The following is a 13,749-nucleotide window of genomic DNA, read 5'->3' as shown; positions in this document are numbered from 1 at the left end:
CCGATTTCCAGGGAAACCCGGGATAAACCCAAGGGAAAACCGGGAGAACCCCAGGGGAAATTCGGGATAATCCCAAGGGAATTCCGGGATAATCCCAAGGGAAATCTGGGATAACCCCACGGGAATTCCGGGATATTCCCAAGGGAATCCCGGGATAACGCCAAACTGGGGCCGATTTTCAGGGAAACCCGGGATAATGCCAAACTGGGGCCGATTTCCAGGGAAATCTGGGATAACCCCAAGGGAAACCCGGGATATTCCCAAGGGAATCCCGGGATAACGCCGAGGCCGCGGCCCTTAGCAACGCCCCTCACTCCCGTTGCTATGCGGAAGCGCCGCCCGCCCCATTTGTCCCTCCCGGCTCTCCGTCCCCACCTTACCCTTCTCTCCCGCCCCTCCCTCCCCTTTCCACCAATCAAACCCCACACGCGGCGCGCCTCCGCCAATCAGAGCGCGGTACGGCGCTCCGGCGGGCCAATGGGATGCCGGCGCGGCTGGCGGCGCAGGCGCGCTGGCCGCGGCGCGTCCCCCGCGTGCCGCCGCCGCCGCCGCCCTCATGTCGTGGCTGTTCGGGCTCAACCGCGGCGCCGCCCCGGGCCCCGGCGGGGACGCGGCTCCCCCGGGCGCCGGCAGCGGCCTCTCCCTGCCGCCCGGCCCCGCTGCTGGTGGAGGCGGTGCTGGTGGAGGCGCCGGGGACCGTCAGACGCCCAAGGACAAATGGAGCAACTTCGACCCCACGGGCCTGGAGCGCGCGGCCAAGGCGGCGCGGGAGTTGGACGCGTCCCGTGCGTGAGGGGACGGGCGGGACGGTGGGGACGGGGCTGTGGGAGCCGGCTCCGCTCCCGGTCACGGGCAGGAAGGGGTGCCCCGGCTGGGAGGGGTTGTGGGCTTGTTGCACCCTGGAGGAGAGAGCGCTGAGGGTGTGTGCGAACGCAGGGATTTCATCTGCAGTCTTGGAAAAAGCATAGATTGGTGTAAAAGTACAATACACAGACATCTAGCGCAAAAAAAAATCATAAACTTATGTTTCTGTAGTTATAAGAAAGAATATACCTTCCCTCATAGGAACTGCAGTGATGTATTAATTATCCCTTTAATTAATTATTGCTTTTTGGACAGAGGGGCTGTGGGGTTGTTCATGAGCTGAGCCCCTGCTCTGTCCTGGATTTGTGATGTTGAGCTGGGTTTTTAATTCTATTGGAGTTTTGTTCCCAAGTTCTTGAATGCCCAAAGGAATTGGTGGTAGCAGTTCCTCTCTTCGCTCTCACTGTTAAGGCTGAGCTAGAACAGAGTTACACAATAAATCAGGGATTTATGGAAAGTTTCTCCTCAATGGATCCACCTCGGGCAGCACAAGAGCCCAGCCAGGGCTGCACCCAGGATGAACCAAAATGGTCCCAAAATGAACCCAGGATGAACCAAAATGGTCCCAAAATGAACCCAGGATGAACCAAAATGGTCCCAAAATGAACCCAGGATGAACCAAAATGGCCCCAAAATGAACCCAGGATGAACCAAAATGGTCCCAAAAAATGGATGATTGCTCACAAAATTGTCAGTTCTGCTCCATTTGCATCTTGGAGTGAATTGTCCCGTTCCAGCTTCAGCCCCTGCAGTCCCACCCTTGTTTTTGTCTCTCCAGCCCACGGGGTTTGTGCTCCTGGGCTGAGATTTGGGTCATTTGTCCTTGGTGCCCAGCTGGAGCAGGAATTGTTTTGTCTCCCTGCTCTGTGCACAGAGCTCAGCATCCCATAATGTGAGCCCAGACCCACACACTAAAGCAGCTCAGAATGTGAAAAACAGAAAATCCAAAACCTGAGGCAGCAGCACAGAATCTGGAAAACAGAAAAGTTAAATCCTGAGATATCAGTACAGAATCTGAAAAACAGAAAATCTAAAACCTGAGCTATATGTACAGAATCTGGAAAATATCAAAGCCAGCACCTGAGGCATCACCTGTCCGTGATCTCTTCCCCTCCAGGCCATGCCAAGGATGCTCTGAGCCTGGCCCAGATGCAGGAGCAGACCTTGCAGCTGGAGCAGCAAACCAAACTGAAGGTGGGTTGGAATTCCTCACCTTGGAACTCCTCAGGCAGCTGCCAGCTTTGGGAGGGACAAAAATGAAAATCCTTCCTTTGCAGAGGATGATAAATTTGTCTTTCTGTTCAGCTTCAGCAGATTGTGGTTATTTGCCTTGAGGAGAAAAAACAAATTGTGATTCTGGGGGGTGAATCTCAGCTAATTTGGACTATTCTGACACAATTTTTTGATTAAAACTTGCATGTCCTGAGTGGTTCTGTAACTCCTGGAGTGTCACTGCTGCTTTTGGGGAATGACAAAGGTTTCTGGAACTGTAAAGTAACTCTGGGAAGGACAGACTTCTGTTTCTCTTATAAAGAAAGGAATTTAGGGATTGTGTGGGTGTTGCTTGATCTCTTGGATGTTTTTTTTTTTTTAATTGTGTTTAATCCTGAAATGGTTGATTATGATGATTCAGAATTTAATCTTTTTGTCATATTTTATTGTAATATTTTATTGTCGTATTTTTTAATATTTTATTGTCATATTTTATTGTCATATTTTATCATATAATATTCTATTGCATTATTCCATTGTAATATTTTTCATATTTTATTGTACTATTCTATTGTAATATTTTATCATATTTTATTGTACTATTCTATTGTACAAGAGAATAGTACAATTAAATATGTACTATTGATATATTGATAGTACCATAAAATATGTACTATAAAAATATTGTAATACTTTATTATAATATCTTATCACATTTCAGCATCATATTTTATTATAATCATATTTTATTATCATCATAGTTTATTATAATAATATTCTAGTATATTTATTTATTATCATAGTTTAACATAATATTTTGTGTTAATATTATAGTATAATATTTTATTATAATAATTTATTAATAATATTTATTTTAATTATATTATTAATTATATTATTATCATATTTTAACTTCCTAGTGTATTTATTATATTTCTTATAATATTTAACATAATATTTTATGTTAATATTATAGTATAATATTTTATTATCATACTTTATTATTAATATTAATTTTAATTATATTGTTAATTATATTTATTATCATATTTTAACTTCCTTGTGTCAGTGGTCATCGTTTAAGGGTACCTCTCTGAACTCAGAGGGGTTTCTTGGAGTGGGATTTCTGTGCAGATGATCTGTGAATTTCTGATGAATTTCTGATGAAACTCTGGTTGTGCCCCAGGAGTACGAGGCAGCCATAGAGCAGCTGAAGAACGAGCAGATCCGGGTGCAGGCAGAGGAGAGAAGGAAAACCCTCAATGAAGAAACCAAGCAGCACCAAGCAGTAAGGGAATGAGGGGGAAAAGGCAATGATGCATTCATTATCCCTTTCATGATCCCTTCTTCATTATCTGGGGGGGTTCACTGGCTGAGCCCTCATTCTCTCCTGGATTTGTGATGTTGAGCTGGGTTTTTCATCCTCTTGGAGTTTTGTTCCCAAGTTGTTGAACATCCAGAGGATCTGGTGGTAGCAGTTCCTCTCATTTTGTGTTTTTTGGGGTTTTCCTCAGGGGCTTTTCAGGGAAGTGTTGAGAAATGCTGGTTTATCAACTGTTTATGTTAGCCTGGACAGTGAAATGGCTCTGAAGTTATTTGGATTTCAGTCTTAAGTATTCTATTTCTTCTGAATTAAACAGGAAAAAATATCTTAAGAGGAGAAGTGATGCAAATCTGAGTTGCTGTGAGCAGTGTTGGTGCTTCCTGGTTTATTTTAGCTCGAGTGGTTGATGTGGCAATAATCCTGAAACAGGGAAAACAAAGGCTGCCCTTAATGTTAAAAGTTAAATTATGGAGATTTCTTACTCTGAGAGCACAGGAGGTGAGGGAATTGATTAATTCTCGTGGATTCTCCAGCTTGGGGAGTTTGCTAGAACCGTTCATTTGGCACGTGGTGCATTTACCCTGGTGGAGTTTGGACTTTGAGCAGGGCTGGCCCAGGAAGCAGCTGCACACTCAGCTGGCCCAGGGCTTGGTTCTTCACCTCCTGCTGCTCACAGGGCATCATTTGAGGTCACAGCAAACTCGTGGGTTATCTGAAACCACAGCAAACTCAAATATCCTTGCTAAATAACCAAAATTAACTTGGTTTATTCCATGTTTTACTGCTGCTGAGGAGATAATTCCCCAGCAGTTCTGTGTTTGGAATAGAGAACACAGAGTCCTCCCTGGATGTGGATCCTCAGCCCTCTTCCAGTTCAGTGTAGATGGCTTGGGTTTCTTTGGAGTTACAGTGATTGATAAGAGCAATTAATGAGGAACAGGTAAATCTCCACCAAAACCACCAGCACATCCTGACAGTTCTATTGCTTGCAGTCACCAGCCCAGAGAATGTGGTTTAGAACATGAAAACCTTATTTTTCCCCCTGAAGTCTCTTTTGTGGGCCAAGAAACCCTTGCTCTTTGTCTTGACATTCCCTTAAAATGAAGTCAGACTGTAGAGATTTCTGAGCACAGAGAAGTTCTTGGTGCTGGCTGAGGCCATTTTACCCTGTTCACATTCAAATCCAGGATAATTTTTTATTTGTGTGGATTTTCCCATTTTATTTGTTTTTTTTTCCTCCTGAACCTCATTTCCCTGAGGAGCAGGCTGTGTTTCAGCTGCCTGATCTGTGTATTGTGTTTTGTTTTTTGAAGAGAGCCCAGTACCAGGACAAGCTGGCACGGCAGCGCTACGACGAGCAGATGAGACAGCAGGTAGGGTGGGTTCCTGTCTGATCCAGCTGGGAATGGGCTGGGAGCCCTCTGAAATCAGGAAATGCTCTGGAGCTGTGCCCTGTCCTGCTGGGCACAGTTTATCTGTGTTATCTGCTCAGCAGCAGCACTGCACACCAAGGGCTGGGTGTTAGGACAAAGCAGCAGCTTGAGATCAGGAGGAGAAATCTGGGAGATGGGGAGAGGAAAACACACTTCAACCTGAGCAGCAGCTTCTGGAAAATATTTGGAGTGATGCCTTCTGAAAGCTGGTCTAGAACAGAGACTGAACAGAGTTAAAGAGTAAATCAGGGATTTATGAAAAGTTTCTCCTCAATGGATCCACCTTGGGCAGCACAAGAGCCCAGCCAGGGCTGCACCCAAGATGAACCAAAATGGTCCCAAAATGAACCCAGGATGAACCAAAATGGCCCCAAAATGAACCCAGGATGAACCAAAATGGCCCCAAAAATGGATGATTGCTCACAAAATTGTCAGTTCTGCTCCATTTGCATCTTGGAGTGAATTGTCCCATTCCAGCTTCAGCCCCTGCAGTCCCACCCTTGTTTTTCTCTCTGCAGCCCACGGGGTTTGTGCTCCTGGGCTGAGATTTGGGTCATTTGTCCTTGGTGCCCAGCTGGAGCAGGAATTGTTTTGTCTCCCTGCTCTGTGCACAGAGCTCACCATCCCCTGATGTGAGCCCAGCCCCACACACTAAAGCAGCTCAGAATGTGAAAAACAGAAAATCCAAAACCTGAGGCATCAGCACAGAATCTGGAAACAGAAAATCCAAAACCTGGGGCATCAGTAGCACTTAGCTTTACACTTGATGGAGTCATTACAACATCATCTCTTTCTTCTGCTGTCTTCTCTCCCTGTAGCAACTTGCTAATGAGGAAAATCTGAGGAAGCAGGAGGAATCTGTGCAGAAGCAGGAGGCCATGAGGCGAGGTGAGTGTTTTGTTCAGCTGCTGAGGGTGGGAGGGCGTGTGGAGTCCTTGTGCTGCTCTTTGTGTCCACGCTGTGCTCGCTGTCAGATTGGCAAGAGCAGGTAAACCCCAGGAGTGCTAAAATTGCCAATTGCTTCCTAGGTTAGTTTTAGAAAGGGCTGCACTCCTAAACATCTGCCCTGCCACTCCTGGATTTCCCAGTGAGCTGTCACCATCTCCTGGAATTCTGATTTCATACTGGGGCAAGCTAAAACAGAACCAGTTTTGAGGAGGGGAGAGAAACAGAACATCTTCTGGGAGGAGTGGCTGAATCTGTGTCACCTCATCTCCATTCAGTTTCCTGCAGAAAATAAAGTTGTGGTGTGAAACTTGCTTAGTTTCTTTTTGTTGTTGGGAATTGCCAGAATTCCTGGGATTGCAGAGCTCCACTGGGTGCAGGTCTCAGGAATGTTAAGAGATGTTCATGCTAATTAACTGAATGGGATGGGAAGGGTGGTTTGCTCTGAGCTGTGCTGCCATCCTGTGAGGGAAGTGTAGCCTGAATAACACAGCCCAGTGGTGAAACCCTGTAGGGTTGGGTCATTTCCCTCCTGAATTTCTCATTTTCCTTTCACACAATTCCATGGTTGAAGTAACGGAGCTTCCAAAATCCCCTTTGGGACCGTTTTGCTTCTCTTCCTTCCACTACACATCAACTTCCTTGGGGGTTTTCCTTCTCCCAGGCCACAATTTGACCTCTCTGCTGTTTGTTTTCCCCCAAGCTACCGTGGAGAGGGAGATGGAGCTGCGGCACAAGAACGAGATGCTGCGGGTGGAGGCGGAGGCGCGGGCGCGCGCCAAGGCCGAGCGCGAGAACGCCGACATCATCCGCGAGCAGATCCGCCTCAAGGCGGCCGAGCACCGCCAGACCGTGCTCGAGTCCCTCAGGTGGGGCAGCCAGGGCCTGGGGGGCTCTGAGTGTGGGGGGAACCTGGGCTTTGTGCCTCTGGAGCTGCTCCACATGTGAGAGAACCTGGGGTTTGTTCCTCTGGAGCTGCTCCCTGGGCTTTGTTCCTCTGGAGCTGCTCCACATGTGGGAGAACCTGGGGTTTGTTCCTCTGGAGCTGCTCCATGTGTGGGGAGAACCTGGGGTTTGTTCCTCTGTCCATGTGTGTGAGGGAACCTGGGCTTTGTTCCTCTGGAGCTGCTCCATGTGTGTGAGAGAACCTGGGCTTTGTTCCTCTGGAGCTGCTCCACATGTGGGAGAACCTGGGATTTGTTCCTCTGGAGCTGCTCTATGTGTGAGAGGACCTGGGCTTTGTTCCTCTGGAGCTGCTCCATGTGTGTGAGAGAACCTGGGGTTTGTTCCTCTGGAGCTGCTCTATGTGTGGGAGAACCTGGGATTTGTCCCTCTGGTGCTTCTCCACATGTGGGAAAACCTGGGCTTTGTGCCTCTGGAGCTGCTCCAAGTATGTCCCAACCTGTGGGGTTTGTTCCTCTGAGGAATTTCAGCCTGGTCCTTCTACAAGTGTGTCCCCATGTGTGAGAGAACCTGGGATTTATTCCTCTGGTGCTTTTCCAAGTGTGATCCCACATGTGGGAGAACCTGGGGTTTATTCTTCCAGGGAATTTCAACCTGGTCCTTTTCCAAGTGTGTCCCAGCATGTGGGAAAACCTGAGGCTTGTTCCTGTGAGGAATTTCAGCCTGGTGCTTCTTCCACATGTGGGAGAACCTGGGCTTTGTTCCTCTGAGGAATTCCAGTGTGGTGTGAACTCTGTGGCTTGTCTCGCTACATTGTCACCTGCCTGGCAACCAGAGACATTTAGAGTGATACAATTTTTCTAACAGATTATTTGGAGCCTTTTCCTCTGGTCCTGGAGCTCAGTAACTCTGAGAACCCCTCAGTTCATTCACTTCCCCTCAGTTCTTTCAGAACATCTATCACAAAGCCATCCTGCAGTTTGGCTCCTCAGGGCTGGGTGTTTAGCTTTGGAATTAGTTAATTTTAGGTCCTTTGAGATTTTGAACAAAAAGATCTTTAGAGCTAAATTCCTCCAGTTCAGCACAAATAATGCATTAAAGAAATAAATTGTACCATCTTAGGGCCAGCTGCCTTTCTGGACTGTAGGCATCAGGTGATTATAAATATATTTTCAGGTGATTATAAATATATTTTCAGGTGATTATAAATATATTTTCAGGTGGTTATAAATATATTTTCAGGTGATTATAAATATATTTTCAGGTGGTTATAAATATATTTTCAGATGATTATATTTTCCATGCTTGTTCACATTCCAATTCTGAGGTGAGCCCTTAGCTTTGGCATGTTCTGAAGGTGAACAGCTTTAATACAATCTGAAAGCCTGTCTTTAAAATGTATCAACTGAGTCCTTGAATTCCCTTTCTCTCCTGCTTGCCACAGGACAGCTGGGATGCTCTTTGGGGAAGGATTCCGTGCTTTTGTGACAGACTGGGATAAAGTCACAGCCACGGTAAGCTTGGGAATCCTGGCAGTAACTTCCAGAAAAGCCTGTTTGGAAATGTGTGTTCAGCTCCTGATGGTGTCACAGCTTTAAATCTAATTTGGATGGAGCCTAGAGAGCACTTAGAGAACTGCTATGTGTGCTAAATAAATTGATTAAAAGCCAGACCAGCATCTTTTCACAGGACAGAAGAGCTTGGACGTGGAATCTTGGGGACAGAAAGTTTCTCAGTGTAATCCTTAAAACAACAGTGAAAATATATTTTTGGTAGCATGGCTGGTTAAAATAGAAATTTTGCTTTAAATCAGTCACCACCATCTGCTCCACCCTCTGATTTTCTACACACAGGCTGATAATACAAAACATCCTTTGCCTGAGAGCTCTGGGGAGAACAAGAGGAGCTTTTAGTGGCTCCTTTTGTCATCTGTTCCTGGGGTGTCTGCAGCGTTCAGAGCCTTTTGTAGATCAGTGCTTGGTGCTTTGAGCTGTGCATTCACTTGACCCAGATACAAATTGTCATTTTTTGCTTCTGACATGGTCTTCTCTTGTGAATTTGGGACATTTAGCTTAAAAAAAAAGAAAAGAAAAGAAAAAGGCAAGTGTGTTTTTGCAAAGAGGATAACACAGCTGGAACTCATATTTTCTGTTGCTTTGAAAAGTTTGAAATTACTCTAAGGTAAGAAGCAGTCAGTTATTTTAAGGTTCTTGTAAATGAAACCTGAATTTTCAGCTCTAAGTGCTGCTCTTTCTCTACCTCTTCCCAGCCAAGCAGAACCCCAGAGGTTCTACTTCAAGTTTTTTGGTTCATTGTGGTTTTAGTTTAATTCACTTTATTTACTAATCAGAAACCTATTCCTTTGCTTGACACTTTATGATAAAAAGGAAGGTAAATGTCTCCCATGCAAAACCATGACACCCTGTAATCAGACTGATTTTTAGAGTGGGAAATTGGGTTCTAGTTTGATACAGAACTCATTTTTAAAGCTGTCTTGAGACATGAACATCAGTGAAGTCCAAAAGTCTGAGAAAGTGACACCAGCTCCATCCAGGCTCAGGGAACTTTGTGCTGGATGGTCTGAGGGAGCGTGAGATCATGGCTCTGATTTTAGAGGGAGGCTGCTGAAAAGGTGAAATCTGTTCTGTGCTCTGTAGCTGAGCATGGAGATCCCTCACTCTTTGCATCCTGGAACTCTCAGTTCTGACCCCTTGGCGTTTCCAGCCCGAGCAGAAGTGATGTCACACGTTTCAGCAGAGTGAGAGCTAGCAGATGGTGCCTCATGCTTTATTGAGCAGTGCCATCCTTGTTGTCCTTGAGGCTTTTGACCCTCCTCTGTACTTGCAGGAGAAATCAGCTTGTTTGAAAAGCAATTGCTGCAGTTTGCTCTTTTCTCTGATATAAATTATTGGCATCAGCTTTAAGCTGGCTCCAGAGTCTGGAGTGTTTCTGCTTCACTGGCAGATCAATGGGAATGGCTCCTTTTGTGGGGTTTCTGAAGGAGCAGCCCAGTGAGGGATGGCAATTCCCATTCCCATGGTGGTCATTCCCATTCCCACGGTGGCAATTCCCATCCCCACGGTGGCAATTCCCATTCCATGGTGACAATTCCCATTCCCATGGTGGCAATTCCCATCCCCACGGTGGCAATTCCCATCCCCACGGTGGCAATTCCCATCCCCACGGTGGCAATTCCCATCCCCACGGTGGCAATTCCCATCCCCACGGTGACAATTCCCATCCCCATGGTGGCAATTCCCATTCCCATGGTGACAATTCCCATCCCATGGTGGTTTTGGTTTTGTTTCTCCTCTGGAGCCCCTCATTCCCTGTGCTGTTGGGGCTGGCACAGCTGTCACCTTTAGCAGATATTCCCTTTTTTGTTCCCCACCCTGCCCTGCCTTGGTGGCAGCCACAATTCAGCTGTTTCACCTTGGCATCTGAAATTCAGCTTGCATTTTCTGCTGTGGTCTGGGGCATTCTGGCAGGCAGCACCTGGCTGATGTGGCTGGTTTATCTTCATTACTCAAATTTAGTTGAAAATTCAGCCCCACACTTTTTGGCTGATATGGCTGTTTTATCTTCATTACTCAAATTATTTGAAAATTCAGCCCCACACTTTTTGGCTGATATGGCTGTTTTATTTATCCCTTTTACTCAAATTTAGTTGAAAATTCAGCCCCACACTTTTTGGCTGATATGGCTGTTTTCTCTTCATTACTCAAATTTAGTTGAAAATTCAGCCCCACACTTTTTGGCCACTGTGGCTGGTTTATCTTCATTACTCAATTTAGTTGAAAATCCCCACTTTTTTTTTTTTTGGGCAGGATGTACTTTTGGATTCAGGACTAAATGCTTCACTTGTGCTTCCTCTGCTTTTTTTGCTGTGCAAGAGCAGTCAGTGAACAGGGAGTGTGAGACCTTGACTGTCTGAACAGGGATAAAACACCTTACCAAAAATAAACCCCTCCTGCTCAGCATTTGTCCTGAATCTTAATTCCCCACCACAGGGCAGCCTGCACACAGCAGCACTGCCTTGCCAAGTGGTTTTTTTGCTCATCTTTTCCTCTTTTATTTATTTTTTTTTGCAGGTGGCAGGCCTGACCCTGCTGGCAGTGGGGGTTTATTCTGCCAAAAATGCCACGGCTGTAGCAGGGCGTTACATAGAGGCAAGGCTGGGCAAACCCTCCCTGGTGAGAGAAACCTCCAGGATCACTGTGCTGGAGGCTCTGAAACATCCCATCAAGGTAAAATTCACCTTTGGCTCTGTGTTACACTCAGCAAAACTCAGGCTGGGATTGTCAGTGGGGCTGAAGAATGGGTGGGCTGAGCCCCCTGGTGTTCTCTAAAGTGTTTTAGTCCAGTGAGGTGTCAAAATGTGGTTTTTTCCTGCCTGTGAGTAACTGAATTTGTCCTCTCAAGGTTGGTAAACGTCTCACCAGCAAGGCTCAGGATGCCCTTGAAGGAGTTATTCTCAGTGTGAGTACTCTGTTTTCCTGTCTTGGGCTCTGAAGGATGACTTTGGATTCTCAATAAGAGCTGCTGGTTCCTTAAACTCCCTTAAATTCCAGCAGTTTTGGAGTCACAGCACCCTTGGGCCACTGAGGCCATAAATAAGCTCCTGTGTTCACTGTGACATGCATTAAGCAGCCTGTTCACCTTTTTTTTTCCTCTGTGAAAAGCAGTTGGAAGTCTTAGTTCAGTCCTTGATCTGCTGCAGTTTCTCTCTGTAGTCTGCATGTGAAGATTCAGAATTCCACTTGTGCCATCTGAAGTTAAGGATTACTGAACCCAAACCAGCTTCTAGGCCAAAAAAGTCAAAATATTCTGTGCATTTGCCCACCCTGAGATTGGTTCTTAACTTGCTAATTGGTGCTACTTCTGCATATTTGCTTCTGAATTTGATTCCTGGTTATCTGGCAAATTTAAGAGCTGCTTGAAGCTGCTGAGAGAAAATGCTCCTGCAGGAATAGCTCTCTCCCAGTATCCCCAAATGCAGTAGAAATATAAATATGAGTTTATGACTTGAGAAGGAATTAGCACTGCAAAGAGTTGCTGATTGTTTTGCCATATCCCTCCCAGGGCACCCGTTAGGAAGCGAATATTTAGGTGTTATCTGTTCCTAGAGTAGTCACTGCACTCCTTCCTGCACTGCTGCTTTTTCTTATGAAAGAATTGTAGCCAAGTGGACAGAAAACCAAGTAAATCCTCACATAGGACAGGAAATGACCTTGGTGTGGAGTCAGGAGCAGCTGAAGTTAAGACTTAAAAGCTTGAGCCTGGAGTGCTGCCTCCTTCCTGCAGGTACTGATCTGGGAACCCGGTAGGTGCAGCTCTTTTGGTGCCTTCTGATCCTTAAATTTAACTCTTTCCTTGCAGCCCCAGCTGGAAGCACGTGTGAGAGACATTGCCATAGCAACGAGAAACACAAAAAGGAACAAAAGCCTCTACAGGAATATTCTGATGTACGGTCCCCCTGGCACTGGAAAAACTCTTTTTGCCAAGGTAAAAACCCTGCCAAGATTCTGCCAACCTGCACCTTGCAAAGTGTTCTGAAAATTCCAGGGCCTGTGGAGCTTCCCTGGGCTGGAATCTCTTGCTGGAGTGTTGCATAAACGTTGTGTTCCTGCTGGGGAGGGAGGAAGGGGCAGCTCTGGGTCCCTGCAGCCACTTGGGTTGTGGTGCTGAGAGGAGGCAGAGCAGCCTTTGCATCTGGGAAAGGCCTTGGAGCTGGGATTGATTTGTGGAATCACAGCAGCAGCCACTTCCTGACCACCTCTGTTGGGGTTATGCCCTTGGCCAAATGGCTCTTTGCTCCTCCAGGGCAGCCACAGTGGGATTTTTACATGGATTGCAGTCAGAATTTGATTTTTTTGTCCACAAGACCTGATGGATTTTACATGGATTGCATGGATTGCAGTCAGAATTTGATTTTTTGTCCACAAGACCTGAGGTTTCATTGACTTTTTATCCATGGCAGATTTGCCAAACTGGTGCAAATTGATTTTTTTTTTCCTCTATCAGTACATTAAACCCATGTCCCAATAGTTTTCTGAGAGTATGGCACCTAAAGCTTTGTATGGCACCTTTTAAAGACACCTGGTTTGGGTTTCTAAAGCCCACAGAGATGGATAGAAATGGAAAAAATAAAAATCACAGCAGCAGCCCCTTCATATTCACCTCTGTTGGGTTTATGCCCTTGGCCAAATGGCTCTTTGCCCCTCCAGGGCAGCCACAGGGTGATTTTTACATGGATTGCAGTCAGAATGTGATTTTTTGTCCACAACACCTGAGGTTTCATCGACTTTTTAACCATGGCAGATTTGCCAAACTGGTGCAAATTGGTTTTTTTTCCCCTCTATCAGTACATTAAACCCCTACCCCAGTAGTTTCTGAGATTATGGCACCTACTGGATTTCTGAAGCCACCTAGTTTGGGTTTCTAAAGCCCATAGAGATGGATAGAAATGGAAAAAATAAACAAAATCCCAGCAGCAGCCCCTTCATATCCACCCACCTCTGTTGGGTTGATGTGCTTTAATTTTTGTCCTAAATAAAAACTTGCCATTAAATGATAAAAGAGCATAAAGAAGCCATTTCCCCCTCTCTGCAAACCAGCACTGACAGGACTAAACTCCCTCAATTCCCTCTTCACCCTCCATGGCCTTGCAGTGAAAGAAAAGGTTTAATTTGAATTTTCTGGGTTTTGTTTCCTTGCAGAAATTAGCTGTGCACTCAGGCATGGATTATGCCATCATGACAGGAGGGGACGTGGCCCCCATGGGCAGGGAAGGGGTCACAGCCATGCACAAACTCTTTGACTGGGCCAACACCAGTAGGAGAGGGTAAGTTGAGCTTTTCTTTACTCCTCAGTTTGGGTTTTTGCTCCAAAAAACCCTCAGCCACAACTACAACAGTGGAGTTCAGCCCTGAACTTGATTTATTTTAAAATCAATAATAATCACAATAAATGAGTTGCTGTTACTGAGTGAAGTAACACAGAATCTCCTGAAGTGAATCCTTGTTAATCAGTAATATTTTAAAAGCTGAAAACATTTGTTTTCCTGTT

General features: G+C 45.8%; 1 protein-coding gene across 1 annotated transcript in view; it reads left to right on the top strand.

The window, feature by feature from the left end:
- The first annotated feature begins 527 nt into the window (after positions 1-527).
- The window catches only part of ATAD3A (ATPase family AAA domain containing 3A), a 28,187-nt gene continuing 14,965 nt past the window's right edge, over positions 528-13,749 (top strand). Inside the window, exons 1-11 of the mRNA XM_084220314.1 lie at positions 528-785; positions 1,982-2,058; positions 3,263-3,364; positions 4,714-4,773; positions 5,652-5,721; positions 6,482-6,647; positions 8,126-8,195; positions 10,773-10,928; positions 11,104-11,160; positions 12,061-12,186; positions 13,401-13,525. Coding sequence (XP_084076440.1) covers positions 557-785; positions 1,982-2,058; positions 3,263-3,364; positions 4,714-4,773; positions 5,652-5,721; positions 6,482-6,647; positions 8,126-8,195; positions 10,773-10,928; positions 11,104-11,160; positions 12,061-12,186; positions 13,401-13,525 — 1,238 coding nt within the window. The 5' untranslated portion in view covers positions 528-556. The remainder of the gene's footprint in view (positions 786-1,981; positions 2,059-3,262; positions 3,365-4,713; positions 4,774-5,651; positions 5,722-6,481; positions 6,648-8,125; positions 8,196-10,772; positions 10,929-11,103; positions 11,161-12,060; positions 12,187-13,400; positions 13,526-13,749) is intronic.

The sequence above is a fragment of the Fringilla coelebs genome (genome assembly GCF_963513975.1).
Source record: "Fringilla coelebs genome assembly, chromosome: 22".
NCBI classification, from domain to species: Eukaryota; Metazoa; Chordata; class Aves; order Passeriformes; family Fringillidae; genus Fringilla; species Fringilla coelebs.
The sequence above is the reverse complement of the archived record's forward strand: the minus strand, read 5'-3'. Positions and strand labels throughout refer to the sequence as shown.